General features: G+C 42.3%; 1 protein-coding gene across 1 annotated transcript; it reads left to right on the plus strand.

Moving 5' to 3' along the window:
• Window positions 1-20,417: 20,417 nt before the first annotated feature.
• On the plus strand, window positions 20,418-23,698 carry sox4 (SRY-box transcription factor 4). Its single transcript, NM_001173644.1, is given in 1 exon segment — window positions 20,418-23,698. A coding segment is annotated over 1 exon segment (1,131 nt). The 5' UTR covers window positions 20,418-20,896; the 3' UTR covers window positions 22,028-23,698.
• Window positions 23,699-24,879: the final 1,181 nt, after the last annotated feature.

The raw sequence follows: 24,879 nt of genomic DNA on the forward strand, positions 1-24,879 counted from the left end.
AAGACCCAGACTACACCTCCTAGACCAGAGCTGATGATCGACACACCGCGTTCAGACTGGCTCGCTCTGCCACACTGCTGACCAGACTAGACGCCACACACACACACACCACCGCTGACCTGACCACACCGCTCCAGACAACATCGACCACAGTAGAGACAGGATGGAGGGAGGGAGAGGAGTGTGCTCTGTCCGACTTGGCCCCTACCCTCTCTCTCTCTCTTTCTCTCCCTTGCTCTCTCTTTCTCCTCCCAAATCCTCCTCCCTTTTCTCTTACTCCCTCACCAGTGTTCATCTCACCACAGAGACATGTTTCCTCCATCCTTCACCAGTGTTTATCTCACCACAGAGACATGTTTCCTCCCTCCTTACTCCCTCACCAGTGTTCATCTCACCACAGAGACGTTTCCTCCATCCTTACTTCCTCACCACTGTTCATCTCACCACAGAGACATGTTTCCTACATCCTTACTTCCTCACCACTGTTCACCTCACCACAGAGACATGTTTCCTCCATCTTTACTCCATCACCAGTGTTCATCTCACCACAGAGACATGTTTCCTCCATCTTTACTCCATCACCAGTGTTCACCTCACCACAGAGACATGTTTCCTCCATCTTTACTCCCTCAACCACTGTTCATCTCACCACAGAGACATGTTTCCTACATCCTTACTTCCTCACCACTGTTCATCTCACCACAGAGACATGTTTCCTCCATCTTTACTCCCTCACCAGTGTTCACCTCACCACAGAGACATGTTTCCTCCATCTTTACTCCCTCACCAGTGTTCACCTCACCACAGAGACATGTTTCCTCCATCTTTACTCCATCACCAGTGTTCACCTCACCACAGAGACATGTTTCCTCCCTCCTTACTCCCTCACCACTGTTCATCTCACCACAGAGACATGACTCCTTATGCCGGTTAATTTGGGTGAGTTGAGGAGAGGAGTAGAGACGATGAGAAGGACAATACGTGGAGGTCTGAAGCAATTGCATTGCCTTGTGAGTTCAGCTCTGAGGTTCTAGTCTATAAAACCTGCACTCTAGTCTATAACACCTGCTCTAGTCTATAACACCTGGTCTAGTCTATAACACCTACTCTCTAGTCTTTAACACCTACTCTAGTCTATAACACCTGGTCTAGTCTATAACACCTGGTCTAGTCTATAACACCTGTTCTAGTCTATAACAACTACTCTCTAGTCTATAACACCTGCTCTCTAGTCTATAACACCTGGACTCTAGTCTATAACACCCACACTAGTCTATAACACCTGTTCTAGTCTATAACACCTACTCTAGTCTATAACACCTACTCTAGTCTATAACACCTGGACTCTAGTCTATAACACCCACACTAGTCTATAACACCTGGTCTAGTCTATAACACCTACTCTAGTCTATACCACCTGGTCTAGTCTATAACACCTACTCTAGTCTATAACACCTACTCTCTAGTCTATAACACCTGCTCTAGTCTATAACACCTGCTCTAGTCTATAACACCTACTCTAGTCTATAACACCTGGACTCTAGTCTATAACACCCACACTAGTCTATAACACCTACTCTAGTCTATAACACCTACTGTAGTCTATAACACTTGCTCTAGTCTATAACACCTACTCTAGTCTATAACACCTGGTCTAGTCTATAACACCTGGTCTAGTCTATAACACCTGGTCTCTAGTCTATAACACCTACTCTCTAGTCTATAACACCTACTCTAGTCTATAACACCTGCTCTCTAGTCTATAACACCTGCTCTCTAGTCTATAACACCTACTCTAGTCTATAACATCTGGTCTAGTCTATAACACCTACTCTAGTCTATAACACCTGGTCTAGTCTATAACACCTACTCTCTAGTCTATAACACCTGCTCTCTAGTCTATAACACCTGCTCTAGTCTATAACACCTACTCTAGTCTATAACACCTGGTCTAGTCTATAACACCTGGTCTAGTCTATAACACCTACTCTCTAGTCTATAACACTTGCTCTAGTCTATAACACCTGCTCTGGTCTATAACACCTACTCTAGTCTATAACACCTGGTCTAGTCTATAACACCTACTCTAGTCTATAACACCTGGTCTAGTCTATAACACCTACTCTCTAGTCTTTAACACCTACTCTAGTCTATAACACCTGGTCTAGTCTATAACACCTGGTCTAGTCTATAACACCTGTTCTAGTCTATAACAACTACTCTCTAGTCTATAACACCTGCTCTCTAGTCTATAACACCTGGACTCTAGTCTATAACACCCACACTAGTCTATAACACCTGTTCTAGTCTATAACACCTACTCTAGTCTATAACACCTACTCTAGTCTATAACACCTGGACTCTAGTCTATAACACCCACACTAGTCTATAACACCTGGTCTAGTCTATAACACCTACTCTAGTCTATACCACCTGGTCTAGTCTATAACACCTACTCTAGTCTATAACACCTACTCTCTAGTCTATAACACCTGCTCTAGTCTATAACACCTGCTCTAGTCTATAACACCTACTCTAGTCTATAACACCTGGACTCTAGTCTATAACACCCACACTAGTCTATAACACCTACTCTAGTCTATAACACCTACTGTAGTCTATAACACTTGCTCTAGTCTATAACACCTACTCTAGTCTATAACACCTGGTCTAGTCTATAACACCTGGTCTAGTCTATAACACCTGGTCTCTAGTCTATAACACCTACTCTCTAGTCTATAACACCTACTCTAGTCTATAACACCTGCTCTCTAGTCTATAACACCTGCTCTCTAGTCTATAACACCTACTCTAGTCTATAACATCTGGTCTAGTCTATAACACCTACTCTAGTCTATAACACCTGGTCTAGTCTATAACACCTACTCTCTAGTCTATAACACCTGCTCTCTAGTCTATAACACCTGCTCTAGTCTATAACACCTACTCTAGTCTATAACACCTGGTCTAGTCTATAACACCTGGTCTAGTCTATAACACCTACTCTCTAGTCTATAACACTTGCTCTAGTCTATAACACCTGCTCTGGTCTATAACACCTACTCTAGTCTATAACACCTGGTCTAGTCTATAACACCTACTCTAGTCTATAACACCTGGTCTAGTCTATAACACCTACTCTAGTCTATAACACCTGGTCTAGTCTATAACACCTACTCTAGTCTATAACACCTACTCTCTAGTCTATAACACCTGCTCTAGTCTATAACACCTACTCTAGTCTATAACACCTGGACTCTAGTCTATAACACCCACACTAGTCTATAACACCTACTCTAGTCTATAACACCTACTGTAGTCTATAACACCTGCTCTCTAGTCTATAACACCTACTCTAGTCTATAACACCTGCTCTCTAGTCTATAACACCTGGTCTAGTCTATAACACCTGGTCTAGTCTATAACACCTGGTCTAGTCTATAACACCCACACTAGTCTATAACACCTGGTCTAGTCTATAACACCTGGTCTAGTCTATAACACCTGGTCTAGTCTAACACCTGCTCTCTAGTCTATAACACCTTCTTTAGTCTTTAACACCTACTCTAGTCTATAACACCTGCTCTCTAGTCTATAACACCTACTCTAGTCTATAGATTGTCTTCATTAGCTTTACATTGTCTTCATTAGAGTGTGTCTCTCCTACGTGTCGCTCGTCTTGTAGGATTTTTTGTAAATTAATAATTTTTGGGAAGATTAACTCTGACTCTTTTGAGGATGAAAGGGGATTCAGTGGGCGATGTCACCTTGGTAACATTTTCCAAAGTTAGGACAGCATATTGTAGCCAGACTTCTTTCTAGCTATCCCATGAGTGTTTACGAGTTATCAGCTCAGTGCTGACGGCCATCGCGCTGAAGTAAGACAATGAACTGCTCTTTAGTCTAAATATAAATGATGTCATCCCTAAAGAGCACGGATATGAATGATGTCATCCCTGAAGAGCACAGATATGAATGATGTCATCCCTGAAGAGCACAGATATGAATGATGTCATCTCTCTGTTTTCCCCAGTGCTGTACAGTCTGAGGAAAACATAAATCAGTGATGTCGTCGCTCTGTTTTTTTATTGACAATAATGGACAGCAAATAGCATTGTACAGTTTACATTCACCTATAGGTGTTCAATAGCAGTGTACAGTATACATTCACCTATAGGTGTTCAATAGCATTGTACAGTTTACATTCACCTATAGGTGTTCAATAGCAGTGTACAGTATACATTCACCTATAGGTGTTCAATAGCAGTGTACAGTATACATTCACCTATAGGTGTTCAATAGCATTGTACAGTTTACATTCACCTATAGGTGTTCAATAGCAGTGTACAGTTTACATTCACCTATAGGTGTTCAATAGCAGTGTACAGTATACATTCACCTATAGGTGTTCAATAGCAGTGTACAGTATACATTCACCTATAGGTGTTCAATAGCAGTGTACAGTATACATTCACCTATAGGTGTTCAATAGCAGTGTACAGTATACATTCACCTATAGGTGTTCAATAGCAGTGTACAGTATACATTCACCTATAGGTGTTCAATAGCAGTGTACAGTATACATTCACCTATAGGTGTGCAATAGCAGTGTACAGTATACATTCACCTATAGGTGTTCAATAGCAGTGTACAGTATACATTCACCTATAGCTGTTCAATAGCAGTGTACAGTATACATTCACCTATAGGTGTTCAATAGCAGTGTATAGTATACATTCACCTATAGGTGTTCAATAGCAGTGTACATTTCACACACATGCCATTACATGAATTACATTTTTATGTAAAGGCATCTGAAAATATGTAAAGATTCTGGCTACTTTCACAAGGTAATTTTTACCTCCATCTTCTGAAAAAAAAAGAAACCCTTTACCTAGCTTCCTTTCCATCTATCTCCACATTAGATCCATATCACCAGAACCAGAATAGACTCCAGTATGAGCCAGTCCTCTGGGGGCTCTAAATTACATTGACTACTTTCAGAATGGTCTTGTTTTATTGCATATTCTGTCATTAAGTTTAATGTCAAAGTGATCATGGTTATATTTATCATATAGGGTGGGGAATAAGACTGGTGTCAGAGCAATAAAAAAGTAGGAGAACTAGCATATTGATGGATGGAAGAGAGAAGGAGAGAGAGAGAGAGAGCGAGAGGGGGGGAGAGACAGAGAGAGAAAGAAAGAAAGAGAGAAAGGGGGGGGGGGAGAGAGAGAGAGAGAGACAGAGAGAGAGAGACAGAGAGAAAGACAGAGAGGCAGAGAGAGAGACAGAGAGAAAGAAAGAGAGAGACAGAGAGAGAGAGAGAAAGAGAGACAGGTGCATTGGTGCATAGGTGCATTGTTTATTTCACTTTTGTATATTATCTACCTCACTTGCTTTGGCAATGTTAACATATGTTTCCCATGCCAATAAAGCCCCTTGAATTGAATTGACAGAGCGAGAGAGAGAGAGACAGAGAGACAGAGAGAGAGAGAGAGAGAGAGGAGACTGACTAACCCCATTAATTTACTCTGACTTAATGCCTTCTTTATTGTTTAATTTCAACTGTCTTTGATGTAATTATAACGTAATCATGTTTCTAAAGGATTTAGTCTTTGTACCTCCTGTGCCACATATGAAACACGCTAAAACTCATATCTTATACAATACTTGTAACAACAGCATCAAGAAAGCACCGAATTTGTTCACCTGATGAACACTTGAGAAAGTTTGAAAATCGCATGACACCCTCCCCCCCTCCTCTTTACAATGACAAACACTTGTTCACATCTCTAGAATCTTTCTCAATGCTTTCTGCTGTCTGACAGGTGTGAGAACAGACTGCTGTTAGCCTGTAATTGGTGTGGCAGCAGTTTGTCAGCTCCATGGATAAATTGGATCCAATGTACTTTTGTCTTTCACATGTTTCCAGTACAAGGAAGGGATTCTCTAGGGGCATTGCAATCCCTCATGCTCGGAGATGGGCGATGCCTGAAAGCTGTTCACCTAACACCAATCTTTGAAAGAAAAATGTGGACGTTTTCACCTCCATGTACAAAATTAGAACCTGTGGAGTCAATTCGTTTGGGAGATAAAGTGGGAGATAAAGTGGGAGATAAAGTGGGAGGCCCTGTCAACTGAATTCTACAGTAAAGACAAAAGGATCATTTAACCAAATTGGTATTTTATTCTCAAGTTCTTTAATACTTAAAAGTCAAAAGCACCTCACACCACCTTTAGACTACGCATCACCTAACCCTTATCCTACAATCTAACCATTATCCCATAATCTAACCCTTACCCTACAATCTAACCTTTATCCTACAATCTAACCCTTACCTTACAATCTAGCCCTTATCCTACAATCTAACCCTTATCCCATAATCTAACCCTTACCCTATAATCTAAACCTTTACCCTACAATCTAACCCTTATCCCTACAATCTAACATTTACCCTACAATCTAACCCTTACCCTACAATCTAACCCTTACCCCATCATCTAACCCTTATCCTACAATCTAACCCTTACCCTACAATCTAACCCTTACGCTACAATCTAACCCTTACCCTACAATCTAACCCTTACCCCATCATCTAACCCTTACCCTACAATCTAACCCTTATCCCATCATCTAACCCTTACCCTACAATCTAACCCTTACCCCTACAATCTAACCCTTACACTTCAATCTAACCCTTATCCCTACAATCTAACCTTTACCCTACAATCTAACCTTTACCCTACAATCTAACCCTCACCCTACAATCTAACCCTTATCCTACAATCTAACCTTTACCCTACATTCTAACCTTTACCCTACAATCTAACCCTTACCCTACAATCTAACCCTTACCCTACAATCTAACCCTTACCCTACAATCTAACCCTTACCCTACAATCTAACCCTTATCCTACAATCTAACCCTTACCCCTACAATTTACATTTACATTTACATTTAAGTCATTTAGCAGACGCTCTTATCCAGAGCGACTTACAAATTGGTGCATTCACCTTATGATATCCAGTGGAACAACCACTTTACAATAGTGCATCTAAATCTTTTAAGGGGGGGGGGGGGGGGGTTAGAAGGATTACTTTATCCTATCCTAGGTATTCCTTAAAGAGGTGGGGTTTCAGGTGTCTCCGGAAGGTGGTGATTGACTCCGCTGTCCTGGCGTCGTGAGGGAGCTTGTTCCACCATTGGGGTGCCAGAGCAGCGAACAGTTTTGACTGGGCTGAGCGGGAACTGTGCTTCCTCAGAGGTAGGGGGGCCAGCAGGCCAGAGGTGGATGAACGCAGTGCCCTTGTTTGGGTGTAGGGCCTGATCAGAGCCTGAAGGTATGGAGGTGCCGTTCCCTTCACAGCTCCGTAGGCAATCACCATGGTCTTGTAGAGGATGCGAGCTTCAACTGGAAGCCAGTGGAGAGAGCGGAGGAGCGGGGTGACGTGAGAGAACTTGGGAAGGTTGAACACCAGACGGGCTGCGGCGTTCTGGATGAGTTGTAGGGGTTTAATGGCACAGGCAGGGAGCCCAGCCAACAGCGAGTTGCAGTAATCCAGACGGGAGATGACAAGTGCCTGGATTAGGACCTGCGCCGCTTCCTGTGTGAGGCAGGGTCGTACTCTGCGAATGTTGTAGAGCATGAACCTACAGGATCGGGTCACCGCCTTGATGTTAGTGGAGAACGACAGGGTGTTGTCCAGGATCACGCCAAGGTTCTTAGCACTCTGGGAGGAGGACACAAGGGAGTTGTCAACCGTGATGGCGAGATCATGGAACGGGCAGTCCTTCCCCGGGAGGAAGAGCAGCTCCGTCTTGCCGAGGTTCAGCTTGAGGTGGTGATCCGTCATCCACACTGATATGTCTGACAGACATGCAGAGATGCGATTCGCCGCCTGGTTATCAGAAGGGGGAAAGGAGAAGATTAATTGTGTGTCGTCTGCATAGCAATGATAGGAGAGACCATGTGAGGATATGACAGAGCCAAGTGACTTGGTGTATAGCGAGAATAGGAGAGGGCCTAGAACAGAGCTCTGGGGGACACCAGTGGTGAGAGCGCATGGTGCGGAGACAGATTCTCGCCACGCCACCTGGTAGGAGCGACCTGTCAGGTAGGACGCAATCCAAGCGTGGGCCGCGCCGGAGATGCCCAACCCGGAGAGGATGGAGAGGAGGATCTGATGGTTCACAGTATCAAAGGCAGCAGATAGGTCTAGAAGGATGAGAGCAGAGGAGAGAGAGTTAGCTTTAGCAGTGCGGAGAGCCTCCGTGACACAGAGAAGAGCAGTCTCAGTTGAATGCCCAGTCTTGAAACCTGACTGATTAGGATCAAGAAGGTCATTCTGAGAGAGATAGCAGGAGAGCTGGCCAAGGACGGCACGTTCAAGAGTTTTGGAGAGAAAAGAAAGAAGGGATACTGGTCTGTAGTTGTTGACAATCTAACCCTTACCCTACAATCTAACCCTTAACTTACAATCTAAACCTTAATTTACAATCTAACCCTTACCCTTCAATCTAACCCTTACCCTACAATCTAACCCTTACCCTACAATCTAACCCGTATCCCATCATATAACCCTTACCCTACAATCTAACCCTTATCCTACAATCTAACCCTCACCCTACAATCTAACCCTTACCCTACAATCTAACCCTTACCCTACAATCTAACCCTTATCCTACAATCTAACCCTTATCCTACAATCTAACCCTTACCTTACAATCTAACCCTTACCCTACGATCTAACCCTTACCCTACGATCTAACCCTTACCCTGCAATCTAATCCTTACCCTATCATCTAACCCTTACCCTATAATCCAACCCTTATTCTACAATCTAACCCTTTCCCCATCATCTAACCCTTACACTACAATCTAACCCTTATCCCATCATCTAACCCTTACCCTACAATCTAACCCTTACCCTACAATCTAACCCTTACCCTACAATCTAACCCTTATCCTATCATCTAACCCTTACCCTACAATCTAACCCTTACCCTACAATCTAACCCTTACCTTACAATCTAGCCTTTACCCTACAATCTAAACCTTATCCTACAATCTAGCCCTTACCCTACAATATAAACCTTACCCTACAATCTACCACTTATCCTACAATCTAACCCTTATCCCAGCATCTAACCCTTACCCTACAATCTAACCCTTACCCTACAATCTAACCCTTACCCCATCATCTAACCCTTATCCCATCATCTACCCCTTACCCTACAATCTAACCCTTACCCTACAATCTAACCCTTACCCCATCATCTAACCCTTAACCCATCATCTAACCCTTATCCCATCATCTAACCCTTATCCCATCATCTAACCCTTACCCTACAATCTAACCCTTACGCTACAATCTAACCCTTACCCTACAATCTAACCCTTACCCCTACAATCTAAACCTTACACTTCAATCTAACCCTTATCCCTACAATCTAACCTTTACCCTACAATCTAACCTTTACCCTACAATCTAACCCTCACCCTACAATCTAACCCTTATCCTACAATCTAACCTTTACCCTACATTCTAACCTTTACCCTACAATCTAACCCTTACCCTACAATCTAACCCTTACCCCATCATCTAACCCTTATCCCATCATCTACCCCTTACCCTACAATCTAACCCTTACCCTACAATCTAACCCTTACCCCATCATCTAACCCTTATCCCATCATCTAACCCATATCCTGCAATCTAACCCTTACCCTACAATCTAACCCTTACGCTACAATCTAACCCTTACCCTACAATCTAACCCTTACCCCTACAATCTAACCCTTACACTTCAATCTAACCCTTATCCCTACAATCTAACCCTTATCCTACAATCTAACCCTTACACTACAATCTAACCCTTATCCTACAATCTAACCCTTACCCCATCATCTAACCCTTACCCTTACAATCTAACCGTTACCTTACAATCTAACCCTTATCCCATCATCTAACCCTTACCCTACAATCTAACCCTTACCCTACAATCTAACCCTTACCCTACAATCTAACCCTTACCCCATCATCTAACCCTTATCCCATCATCTAACCCTTACCCTACAATCTAACCCTAACCCTACAATCTAACCCTTACCCTACAATCTAACCCTTACCCCATCATCTAACCCTAACCCTACAATCTAACCCTTACCCTACAATCTAACCCTTACCCTACAATCTAACCCTTACCCTACAATCTAACCCTTACCCTACAATCTAACCCTTACCCTACAATCTAACCCTTACCCTACAATCTAACCTTTACCCTACAATCTAACCTTTACCCTACAATCTAACCCGTACCCCTTCATCTAACCCTTATCCTACAATCTAACCCTTACCCTACAATTTAACCCTTACCCCTACAATCTAACCCTTACCCTACAATCAAACCCTTATCCTTACAATCTAATCTTTACCCTACAATCTAACCCTAATCCTAGAATCTAACCCTTACCCCTACAATCTAACCCTTACCCTACAATCTAACCTTTACCCTGCAATCTAACCTTTACCCTACAATCTAACCCTTACCCTACAATCTAACCCTTATCCCTACAATCTAACATTTACCCTACAATCTAACCCTTATCCTACAATCTAACCCTTATCCTACAATCTAACCCTTACCCTACAATTTAACCATTACCCCATCATCTAACACTTACCCCATCATCTAACCCTTACCCTACAATCTAACCCTTACCCTATCATCTAACCCTTACCCTATAATCCAACCCTTATTCTACAATCTAACCCTTTCCCCATCATCTAACCCTTACACTACAATCTAACCCTTATCCCATCATCTAACCCTTACCTTACAATCTAACCCTGAACTTACAATCGAACCCTTAACTTACAATCTAACCCTTACCCTACAATCTAACCCTTACCCTACAATCTAACCCTTACCCTACAATCTAACCCTTATCCTATCATCTAACCCTTACCCTACAATCTAACCCTTACCCTACAATCTAACCCTTACCTTACAATCTAGCCTTTACCCTACAATCTAAACCTTATCCTACAATCTAGCCCTTACCCTACAATATAAACCTTACCCTACAATCTACCACTTATCCTACAATCTAACCCTTATCCCAGCATCTAACCCTTACCCTACAATCTAACCCTTACCCTACAATCTAACCCTTACCCCATCATCTAACCCTTATCCCATCATCTACCCCTTACCCTACAATCTAACCCTTACCCTACAATCTAACCCTTACCCCATCATCTAACCCTTATCCCATCATCTAACCCTTATCCTACAATCTAACCCTTACCCTACAATCTAACCCTTACGCTACAATCTAACCCTTACCCTACAATCTAACCCTTACCCTACAATCTAACCCTTACCCCTAAAATCTAACCCTTACACTTCAATCTAACCCTTATCCCTACAATCTAACCTTTACCCTACAATCTAACCTTTACCCTACAATCTAACCCTCACCCTACAATCTAACCCTTATCCTACAATCTAACCTTTACCCTACATTCTAACCTTTACCCTACAATCTAACCCTTACCCTACAATCTAACCCTTACCCCATCATCTAACCCTTATCCCATCATCTACCCCTTACCCTACAATCTAACCCTTACCCTACAATCTAACCCTTACCCCATCATCTAACCCTTATCCCATCATCTAACCCATATCCTGCAATCTAACCCTTACCCTACAATCTAACCCTTACGCTACAATCTAACCCTTACGCTACAATCTAACCCTTACCCCTACAATCTAACCCTTACACTTCAATCTAACCCTTATCCCTACAATCTAACCCTTATCCTACAATCTAACCCTTACACTACAATCTAACCCTTATCCTACAATCTAACCCTTACCCCATCATCTAACCCTTACCCTTACAATCTAACCGTTACCTTACAATCTAACCCTTATCCCATCATCTAACCCTTACCCTACAATCTAACCCTTACCCTACAATCTAACCCTTACCCTACAATCTAACCCTTACCCCATCATCTAACCTTTATCCCATCATCTAACCCTTACCCTACAATCTAACCCTAACCCTACAATCTAACCCTTACCCTACAATCTAACCCTTACCCCATCATCTAACCCTAACCCTACAATCTAACCCTTACCCTACAATCTAACCCTTACCCTACAATCTAACCCTTACCCTACAATCTAACCCTTATCCCATAATCTAACCCTTACCCTACAATCTAACCTTTACCCTACAATCTAACCCTTACCCTACAATCTAACCCGTACCCCTTCATCTAACCCTTATCCTACAATCTAACCTTTACCCTACAATCTAACCCTTACCCTACAATTTAACCCTTACCCCTACAATCTAACCCTTACCCTACAATCAAACCCCTATCCCTACAATCTAATCTTTACCCTACAATCTAACCCTAATCCTACAATCTAACCCTTACCCCTACAATCTAACCCTTACCCTACAATCTAACCTTTACCCTGCAATCTAACCTTTACCCTACAATCTAACCCTTACCCTACAATCTAACCATTATCCCTACAATCTAACCTTTACCCTATATTCTAACATTTACCCTACAATCTAACCCTTATCCTACAATCTAACCCTTACCCTACAATTTAACCATTACCCCATCATCTAACACTTACCCCATCATCTAACCCTTACCCTTAAATCTAACCCTTACCCTATCATCTAACCCTTACCCTATAATCCAACCCTTATTCTACAATCTAACCCTTTCCCCATCATCTAACCCTTACACTACAATCTAACCCTCATCCCATCATCTAACCCTTACCTTACAATCTAACCCTGAACTTACAATCTAACCCTTAACTTACAATCTAACCCTTACCCTACAATCTAACCCTTATCCCATCATCTAACCCTTACCCTACAATCTAACCCTTACCCTACAATCTAACCCTTACCTTACAATCTAGCCTTTAGCCTACAATCTAAACCTTATCCTACAATCTAGCCCTTACCCTACAATATAACCCTTATCCTACAATCTAACCCTTACCCTACAATCTACCCCTTATCCTACAATCTAACCCTTATCCCAGCATCTAACCCTTACCCTACAATCTAACCCTTACCCTACAATCTAACCCTTACCCCATCATCTAACCCTTATCCCATCATCTACCCCTTACCCTACAATCTAACCCTTACACTACAATCTAACCCTTACCCCATCATCTAACCCTTATCCCATCATCTAACCCTTACCCTACAATCTAACCCTAACCCTACAATCTAACCCTTACTCTACAATCTAACCCTTACCCCATAATCTAACCCTGAGCCTACAATCTAACCCTTACCCCATAATCTAACCCTTACCCTACAATCTAACCCTTACCCTACAATCTAACCCTTACCCTACAATCGAACCCTTATCCTACAATCTAACCCTTACCCTACAATCTAACCCTTATCCCATCATCTAACCCTTACCCTACAATCTAACCCTTACCCCTACAATCTCACCCTTACCCTACAATCTAACCCTTACCTTACAATCTAACCCTTATCCCATCATCTAACCCTTACCATACAATCTAACCCTTACCTTACAACCTAACCCTTACCCTACAATCTAACCCTTACTCTACAATCTAACCCTTACCCTACAATCTAACCCTTATTCCATCATCTAACCCTTACCCTACAATCTAACCCTTACCTTACAATCTAACCCTTACCTTACAATCTAACACTTACCCCATCATCTAACCCTTACCCTACAATCTAACCCTTATCCCATCATCTAACCCTTATCCCATCATCTAACCCTTATCCCATCATCTAACCCTTACCCTACAATCGAACCCTTATCCCATCATCTAACCCTTACCCTACAATCTAACCCTTACCCTACAATCTAACCCTTATCCTACAATCTAACCCTTACCCTACAATCTAACCCTTACCCTACAATCTAACCCTTACCCGACAATCTAACCTTTACCTTACAATCTAACCCTTACCCTACAATCTAACCCTTATCCTTCAATCTAACCCTTACCTTACAATCTAACCCTTACCCTACAATCTAACCCTTACCCTACAATCTAACCCTTACCCTACAATCTAACCCTTAGCCTACCATCTAACCCTTATCCTTCAATCTAACCCTTACCCTACAATCTAACCCTTACCCTACAATCTAACCCTTACCCTACAATCTAACCCTTACCTTACAATCTAACCCTTACCCTACAATCTAACCCTTACCCTACAATCTAACCCTTACCCTACAATCTAACCCTTACCCCGTCATCTAACCCTTGTCTGACAATCTAACCCTTACCCTTACAATCTAACCCTTACCCTTACAATCTAACCCTTGCCCTACAATCTAACCCTTACCCTACAATCTAACTCTTACCCTACAATCTAACCCTTACCCTACAATCTAACCATTACCCTACAATCTAACCCTTACCCTACAATCTAACCCTTACCCCATAATCTAACCCTTACCCTACAATCTAACCCTTACCCTACAATCTAACCCTTACCCTACTATCGAACCCTTATCCTACAATCTAACCCTTACCCTACAATCTAACCCTTATCCCATCATCTAACCCTTACCCTACAATTTAACCCTTACCCTACAATCTAACCCTTATCCCATCATCTAACCCTTACCCTACAATCTAACCCTTACCCTACAATCTAACCCTTACCCCTACAATCTCACCCTTACCCTACAATCTAACCCTTACCTTACAATCTAACCCTTATCCCATCATCTAACCCTTACCATACAATCTCACCCTTACCTTACAATCTAACCCTTACCCTACAATCTAACCCTTACTCTACAATCTTACCCTTACCCTACAATCTAACCCTTATCCCATCATCTAACCCTTATCCCATCATCTAACCCTTACCCTACAATCTAACCCTTATCCCATCATCTAACCCTTATCCCATCATCTAACCCTTAGCCTACCATCTAACCCTTAGCCTACCATCTAACCCTTAGCCTACCATCTAACCCTTACCCTACAATCTAACCCTTACCCTACAATCTAACCCTTACCCTACAATCTAACCCTTACCCTACAATCTAACCCTTACCCTACAATCTAACCCTTACCTTACAATCTAACCCTTACCCTACAATCTAACCCTTACCCTACAATCTAACCCTTACCCCTACAATCTAACCCTTACCCCGTCATCTAACCCTTGTCCGACAATCTAACCCTTACCCTTACAATCTAACCCTTACCCTTACAATCTAATCCTTACCCTACAATCTAACCCTTACCCTACAATCTAACCCTTACCCTACAATCTAACCATTACCCTACAATCTAACCCTTACCCCACAATCTAACTCTTACCCCTACAATCTAACCCTTAGCCTACCATCTAACCCTTACCCCATCATCTAACCCTTATCCTACAATCTAACCCTTACCCTACAATCTAACCCTAACCCCATCATCTCTGGCCCCTCATCTTGTTCCCTATACCCCCCAATCTGGTCTCTTAATCATTGCCATCTGAACCTTGATATTGACTAGGACCCATCAAGCCCCTGAGAGGGAGCATTTTGGGACCTATGCCACATTCCCCTTCTGTGTCAGCTCTGCTCTGTGGTGTCAGCCCTGAGCCCTCAGCCTTAAGCCCTATGCTCCTGGGGGACGACAGGGGTCCCTACTCTTGTCTGGTCTGTGGTCTGAGCCCTCAGCCCCCAGCCAGGAGGCAGTGGACATCAAGTCCCAGAGAGGGAGCAGCTTGTCATTTAAGTCACAGCCTCTGGTCTCCTATCCCCAGCCAGGAGGCAGTGGACCTCGGTGACGACAGGGTCTCTGCTCTTGTCTCTGCCTGGTCTTTGGCCCCAGCCCCCAGCTCTCAGAGCCCAGCCAAGAGGCAGGCGACCTCAGGGACGACAGGGTCTCTGCCTGGTCTATGGCCCCAGCCCCCAGCCTGTAGGCTGCAGACATACAGGCCTCAGGGAGGACAGAGGGCCCTGTGATGCCTCTCTGCTGTCAGACCAAGCGACACAGGTGACATGGTGGTCCCCAAGGCAGTCACTTCTCACTGTTTATGTATGGTTCTCTGTAATGGTGACAGGGTGACACACACACACACACACACACACACACACACACACACACACACACACACACACACACACACACACACACACACACACACACACACACACACACACACACACACACACACACACAAAGAAACAGCAGAAACCGATGGTCACCTCTCAGTGCTCTGGTTACCCCGGCCACGACACCGTGACCCAGACATGATATATCTCCCAGGGTGTCACTGTGACTGGACCCTGAAGGTCAACTTCAGTCCCGCTGTTCAATATGGATGTACCACATGATGCGTGTGACGCATGTTAAAATGTTCCACAGTGGAACTAAACGTCCCTCAAACAGGTTGAAGTAAGGATGAGGAATTTTTGAAAGTTAACATTTTCTTTTGTATTTATCTGGGTTAGATACACAGGCTTATAAAGGCCCTTTTTCGTTAGCAGAATTAGGAGACAGTCAGTCTTAATTGTATATTTATTTCTAAGTAAACAACAATGTCCTAGAATTGACTAATATATCTTGTGTTTATACTCTGAGAACCTGATCTAATCTCTCTGTGTGTATGACAACACCTCCAACCCTATCCCAGGTGTCTCGGTGTAGTCCTGTAAAAAGCCCTACAACCTTGAAAACGGACAGATGTTCAAACTAACTCAGCTCAACTTCAGGAATCAGAGTTTGACACTAAACAATGATCTGTTGTCAATGGGCTGCAGGGTAAAGTGTTGACACTGGGGAATCATTAACGGTGCTCTGCTGCCTGGCGGCGGCTCCCTGGATAAGATAAGGCTCATCGGGAACACCTGGTTAAACATGCATATGAATCAATACATTTCATATATGACATGCTGAATGGTGAATGTAGGCGACCATCTGTCCCTTTGCAATGAATAACACAAAGTTGTAAATGATTAAGAGTAATGGTTTTAATGAAAATGTAACAGTTTTTTTATTTTTTTAAACAAAATATAAGAATGTTTTCTATACTCTCTGAGGTGAATCCTAACTTAACATCCATGGGTAAAGGCCTAAAATATATAAATAATTGTTTTGTATCCCAAATACATCAATACAATGCATGAATTTTGCATATGTTAAGTCTGTATATGCTTTAGGATAGGACTTGTTATTTTTCCAATCAATGCTCATCATGACAAAGGTCTCTCTGTATGTGTGGAGACTTGCACAAAATGAGCAGTGGCATTTCCATGCAATATAACCATCTGGTGATATAGATAACATATCAGAAATCATCAAGCGTGTATCTGGCCAATCACATGGCTACACATTCCATGTATATGTCATCAATACGGGAAGTGACGTCGCTGATTGGCTACACATGCCGAGCTTAACTTTTCTCAGTGTATTGTACAAATTCAAAGCAGGTGAAGAGTATATTATTGAATCCGGGCTACACTGGTCAGGATTAATAAAAAAATAAAGATGAATAAAAATATAAAATAAAAGATTAATGGTCAAGAATTTATTTTTTTAAGTAAGCTAATTAATAAAATAATTGACTATGAAATCATAAATATGAATAATAAAAGTGACTAATAAGTCAATGTTCATATACTGTCATTGCTTTGACTACATGTTCATGTTTCTAAAGACATTGGAAACGTTGAGGTTTATTGTTGGAAGAACTGACCGTTTCCAGAACAGAGAATCCGAGCAGCTCGAGGCGCCGAACACCTGTTGCGATTAGACTGGCACGCGACCCATTCTAAGCACTCGCGTGGCAGCTGCGCAAACGTTAAACAAAAGTTGTAAAAGAAAGTTTGAATTGCATTGAAGATTTCTATTCAAATACACACGCACGGACGCGATCATTGACGCTCGCTCTCTCTCTTTCTCTCTCTATCACATACGCTCACACACACACGCACACACGTTAAAATGAGAGGCTTTTATCCACGACACTACAGTCCACCCACCCACCCCCCCAACGTGTGCTCAATGAAGCACCATAAAAAAAAGTGCAATCAACATACAAAAATATGCTCTTAAAACTGGTAAACTATTGAAACAGGATCTCTGCTTTTCAAGAGAAATACAAAAAGTCGTAATAGTCTTTTCTTTCCCTCTGATGGTGAATGGAACAATGCTGCCACAAGCCATCTGGTCAAGGAGTGGATAAAACACCCGACACCCCCTCAGCCAGGTGCAGGGCTGTAGCCCTGGTCCGACCTCGTCTGAACTGTCTCCATCTATTACTGTTATTATGTTCTATTAAGAGCAGAGAATAGGCTTAGGTTTCGTGGTTTGGGGGCCGGGTTAACCCATAGAAACAACATCTATAGAACAGTGTCCATTGCGAGTGTATAGGCTGCCACCCATGAGTTCACCAGTCAAATTGCCAGGGTTCGAGGTTTCAAGCCCTTTTCTAAATTCTATCGGTTCTATTTCTATGGGTAAGCGTCGAGCTCTTTGGTTTATGAGTTGCCACTCCATTTATATTCCAGTCATGCTCAATGAACCCACAAAACTGGAGCGCAATTACAGCTGCTTTAACTCGCTTTACTTGGATGCTGACAGATATCAGACCATATTAAGCACAATTGTGCTCAGTGACATGCGTATATCTACGTCTAATGTTGCTACTGGGTTGAACTATTACAATCGCTTTTTGTTTCTTCATCTGTAACGCCTCATTCCCTTGATTGGCTGTATCGGTACGTGTGTACTAGGCCTGCCTGTAATGAACAGCACAGTATGCTAAGGTTGATAGCCTACCTGTAATAATAATACCTTGAATGAATTTCACTTTATTGGCCTTTGGCAAAGTCGGACTGGTGATCAGAATTACAAAACACTCTCAGTAGTTACTGACTGTGCAGCAAAACAATGTTCGACAGACTGGCTGAGTGTCTGACTGAGTAACATTATGTAATTCATCTCTCCCACATATGTAAAGTCTGGGAGCGGAGCTGTGTCTGAATCGTTTCATAGGAGCTAACGCTGTCATTTAGCTCCGCGCTGCCATCTAGTGACACACACAAAACGCATCGCTGTTCCTCAGAAGTGGACTTGGCTGTTGTGTGATATTCGCCGTCTGCTTAATACCTGTGTAATATCCAAAACATTGTCAACAAAGGCTACTGGGGGTGATGTTTTAAGTCATTATAATATCTCTCTATTCTAGGGGTAAATGTGAGAACTCAGAATATTGTGTGTTCATGAAATGTTGTGTTTTGTTCCACTCAATGTTCGTGCGCTAAAGCGCTCATGCCATGCGTAAAAGCGCTTTCTCCAGTGTGTCTTATCACCACTCTCTCCGGTCTACCTTGGCCATTTCTATCTACAAAATAAAGTGTACTGTGTAGTCTCAGCTTGTACCTCCACTGCCTCTACCTCTCTTCTTTCTCCTCTCTCCTTTCTCCTCTCCGCCAGCTACACCAGTGAGCGCGGGGCGTGCGTAATGTGACAAAGGAACGCCCGTGTTGTCCACGGCTCCACCCTCTCTCGGAGTCAGCCTGGTGAAAGTGGAGCCTGCTGAAGAATCTCTTCTCACCAGTACAACAACTAAACTGAGGGAGTCCGCATGCATGTGTCTAGACATTTCCGTGTTTGCGAGCCGAGCTTGCACTGAATGCACTCGCGCTGGAAATAAAATGAGACTCACTGAACTGTTGAGTGACATTATGCCATGTTTGTTATTGTTATGAACCCGACGAACCTGTAGGGGCTATAAAAAAAATATAAGTATATCATTACATACAAATGACTATGTTATAAACATCATATTACACCTCTGTATTATAGCAGGGTAAACCAGGATATGTTATTATACATTTGTATAATTACTCATATATAAATATATGCTAGAACCTATTTATATATTCTCTCAAACATTAGCCCGATATCATAATAGATCATTATAGTCCAAACAGGGTTAACAAGTTGTTCCACGCTTCCCTTTATGCAACAGTAGACCTATACTACTCTGAATGATATGATACATTAGACTGGTCTCCATACATACAGCAATACCTTAATGATATAGGTATGGCTGGTTGGTGTAGAAAAAGTCCAAAACATAAGTATGTCTCTTTAAAGCGAAGTTTGTCGTGTAAACTGGAATGAGGTCAGACATAAAGCTCCTCACTGCACGCGCTGATTATTATTAGATTCCTTTTTTTTGGACCAATGAGGAGAAAGTGGGCGTGGTTTTGGCACTAGACAGGGTAGAGACAGCCTCGGATTGGCTGAACTGGATCGCCGTTATATCTCTGGAAAAGGATAAAGCTGAACGGGGAGAAATTAGAGGCTGCTGAAAGTTACCGAGTGCGCAGAAGAAAGGTGGATCCTAGTTCTAGTGAAACAAGCTTCTTCCCGCATGGTGCTCGGAAGGAAAAGCTATGCAGAAAAAGAGTTACCTTACTTTAGAAACTTTGAACATTTTCAGTGTCAGTGCGCTCACACAGCCACTCAGTTTGCTTTCCGCTGCTTACACGGCACATGTTTAAGTCCTACACGACTGCTAGGGTTGAATAGCTTAGGCTACATAAAGCATTGTCGGAGGAAAGAGAGTGGAAACGGGGGACACTTTTACACCGTTTGTTCTGTATCATATTACAGAGACTCGAAAAAGAACTTTTAACAAATCCAGCATTTTTAACGGCTACCAACGGATTCCTGTTGTTCCGGTTCGGCACATCTCAGGACTGACTTCTATTCACACAGCCAGCTAGAATTGTAAAATTAAATTAAAAAATAAACCTACTGTGTGGAACTGAACTGGAGAGCAAGCAGGCGCACTCTCATTGACATTTATAATCATGGTACAGAAGACAAGTAATGTGGAGAGCTCCGAGGCTGTGTTCGCGGGAGAGTCGTCGGATTCTGGAGCTATGGACCTGGACATGGCTTCCTCCCCGAGCCCCGGCTCCACGGCTTCTTCCGCGGGGGACGGCAAACTGAACCCCGCCTGGTGCAAAACACCCACCGGTCACATCAAGAGGCCGATGAACGCTTTCATGGTGTGGTCACAGATTGAAAGACGTAAAATTATGGAGCAGTCGCCGGACATGCACAACGCGGAAATATCCAAGAGACTGGGCAAGCGCTGGAAGCTGCTGAAAGACTGCGACAAGATCCCCTTCATACGAGAGGCGGAGCGGCTCAGACTCAAGCACATGGCGGACTACCCAGACTACAAGTACCGGCCCAGAAAGAAGGTCAAGTCCAGTAGCTCCAAACCGGGTGAGAAGGAGGGAAAGATCAGCGGTAGCAACTGTAACACCAGCATGAAACCATCTTCTAAAAAGAGTGGCTCAAAATCATCCAGCAAACCTCATAAAATAGTTTTTGGGAACAGCACCAAAACACCATCATTCCCAGAACAAGTAATCGGCACAGATCACCATTCTCTTTACAAATCCAAGTCTGTTTCTGCTGCCAAACAAATACCTGACAAGAAGAAGCGTATGTATGTGTTCGGGGGCAGCAGCCTGAGCCACAGTGTGAGCCCGTCTTCAGCAGCGGTGCCCGCCAGTCCCACGCTCAGCAGCTCGGCGGATTCCAGCGAACTACTCAGCCTGTACGAGGACGCCACAGCCAGCAGCAGGGAGGGCGGCGAGTCTCCCTCCAGCGCCTCGGAAGACTATACAAGCATGCGGGCGTCCTCCCCTACTCCCTCCGCTTCTCACTCCTCGTCCTCCTCCCAATCCTCTTCATCAGATGAGGAGTTTGAGGATGATCTACTGGACATTAACCCTAGCCCTGGTTTTGATAGCATGTCGCTGGGAAGCTTTGGGACCTCGGTTTTGGACAGAGACTTGGATTTTAATTTCGAGTCGGGCTCCGGTTCTCACTTTGAGTTTCCCGACTACTGCACCCCAGAGGTGAGCGAGATGATTTCAGGAGACTGGCTAGAGTCGACCATTTCTAATTTGGTGTTCACGTATTGAGCGAGAGAAATAGAGAACGAGAAAACCACAAGCAGGAAATGTTGTCTTACTATTCTGAGCAAAAAAAAAGGGATTCCGGTAAAGTGATTTTGTGTCATACCGTAACCTACCAAGGGTCCCTCCCGCCGAGAAAGAGACTGCAAGCCCCAAGCGCTGACTGTTGAACAAAGCGAAAGAATAACTTGCTTTTTATTTCAAGGATCAACTGTCGACTGTTATTATGAGACATGGCTACAAGTAAGCTGAAGTGTTGCCTCGACTGGACAGGAAGAGGAAGATATTGTTGCGCCCTGACTAGGAGTGATCGGGTCCTATTGAAAGAAACACTCGATCAGAACTGGAAAACTGTGATTGATTTGCACGATTATAATGATGGCGGGTTTAGGTCAGCTGTACTTTATTAATCAATGTTAGTTACTTAAAAGGGACATTTTGAGAAACGTTTTATGATCGCCAAGTGAACTTCATAAGACTCACAGAGGTACAGAAATAGGCTGGCTGTCGGGACAGTTTTTTGTTGTCATCGAGACAGATGGATTTATGAACCAGGTGGGTTGTTGACCTAAAAGTCAAACCTTTTTTTTTAAAGATAAACGCATGATGTTACCTGTCCTCTCTTTTACTGAGATGTATGTTAGACTGTCGAACAGTTGAAACTAGTGTTAGGGTTATTTAAATGGATAGATGGCGCTATGTTTGATTCCTTTCTACCTAAAAGGAACAAAAAAAAAATCACCAGCTGTTTTAATTCTTAACTTCAGGATTCAAACGCAACTGAAATCTGTGCTGAACTTTATACACTTCTCTACGATTCAGGACCAAAATTATTTTATGTTTTTCTGATGTTATGTATAGAGAAATTCTCACCGATGTTTTTTCATCCTCGAATTTTTTTGTTGTTCATTTTTTCAGAGGACATTTTTATATGATGTATTTATATACTGGCCAAAACATTTTCAACGTAATTATGTTTTGGTTTTCTTGTACTGGTCTTGTTATGATGTTTTCCCTCACCGTCTGTTTCCTTCGCTGAAAGAAGGGCTAGACTTTTCACTTTTGATTTTTTATATTTAAATGTAGACTTTTGACACTTAAAGAGAGGAAACATTTGTTTATTTTGTCAGTGTATTTTTGTACAGATATATATCAAGGGGGTGTCAATCGGTGTATATCGCTGTTTGGATTTCCTAATTTTAAAGATCCAGGTGGCCGGTTATCTCATGAATCGGCCTTCTGTCCATGTTTACAGTATCAATCTGCAGGCTTCTTAAAGACACAGTACCACATTTCAATACCCCTTGTGAACATGCGCTTCAACACACACAGTATTTTGAGCAGCCACACTTCTGCATTTCGTTTTAGAATCTTGCCTAATAAAGAAAGATTGTAGCTTTAAATTACCAATTTCTTGGCGTTTTTTATATCGACATTCGGGTTTAAAACCACTGGATGGAACAATATAAAATCATATAAAGCATATTCAAATTGCGTATTTGAGTTCCGCAAACAACAATTATGTAGACCTACTGCTTTTCTCATTGTATTTGAATACGTAATATTTTCTACTTGTTCGCTAACTCTAGTTAATTGTTTTAGTATCTTATGGCATGGTGAATGAATAGTATTTGTATATCAGATTCAGGTTATAGTGTTGTGTTTAAAAATAAAAAATAAAAAAAGAGAAGAAAAATTTGGAAAAAACGTGAAAACATCTTTGTACATTTGACTGTGTATCATAAGCAAAAAGATTGTGTGTTTTATGTGTAGTTAAGCTATACCATGACAGGCACTAGGACTGATCGCTTTCTACTATCTTTACTTACGTTTAAGGTGGTTGTTCAGGATTTTTTTTATATATATATATACAGTTTTAAATATATTAACTTTATTTTCATCCCATTTCTGTGCAATATGCTGTGTAGAATATTGTTTTTGTCTAATCATTGCCATAACAAAAGTTTTGAAAGGGGGGAAAAACTCATGCCAGCTAATCGTGTCAATTCACTGCCTGTCAGATTGTTGATAATCCTGTACATAACTTTTTTTTTTCAAGAAGGAAATAAAAATCAGCTGGAACTGAAACATATCCCTCGTCTCTGTCGACTCATTCTGTCTGATCTATAGACGATTCCTTTTAAATCAAAACACAACTTTAATGTATACATTGTTGTTTACAGTATACAGTCATTGTTATACTGTACTCCTCTCTGTTGATGCATTCTTGACTGATGTTTGTACATGTATAGAAATGCTGCTTTTAAAACCATGAAAACAGGGTGTACATTACTGCACACGCACATAATGTACACGTATACAAAACCTACTAGTGCATTAGAAGTGCTCCTTTAGGTAATGAAAATGGTGTACTGTACACTAGTCAGTGTAGGGCATTAGTGTGAAGGCTACAAGACCTTATTGGTAAGCTGTGCTTGTTTGTGATAGTTTATATGGGGAGTGATAACATGGAAGACCACACTTCACGCATTCTCACAGACATACTGTATAAGAAATAGAATTACCTTTATATGGTCTATAACATCAGTCCATGTATGAATATTTATTTTCATTTTTATTTAACCTTTATTTAACTAGGCAAGTCAGTTTAGAACAAATTCTTATTTACACATTCTACCCTAACTATCGTTACAAATATGTCTCCTTATAATCCTTGGGAGGTGATGTTCTAGTGGTATTACAAGGGTTATGATATTCAGCAGTCAGCATGTATTCACTTCCTAGCTCCATGTCTGTCTCCCAGACAGTGCCTCCCCTCCCCCTTCCCCAGACAGCACAGCGTATTAGCGTATGTGGGGGGATGGGGCCTGGCTGGCTGCATGCTGGCTACATGCAGG

This window comes from Salmo salar, chromosome 05 (genome assembly GCF_965601325.2).
Source record: "Salmo salar chromosome 05, fSalSal1, whole genome shotgun sequence".
Classification (NCBI taxonomy): Eukaryota; Metazoa; Chordata; class Actinopteri; order Salmoniformes; family Salmonidae; genus Salmo; species Salmo salar.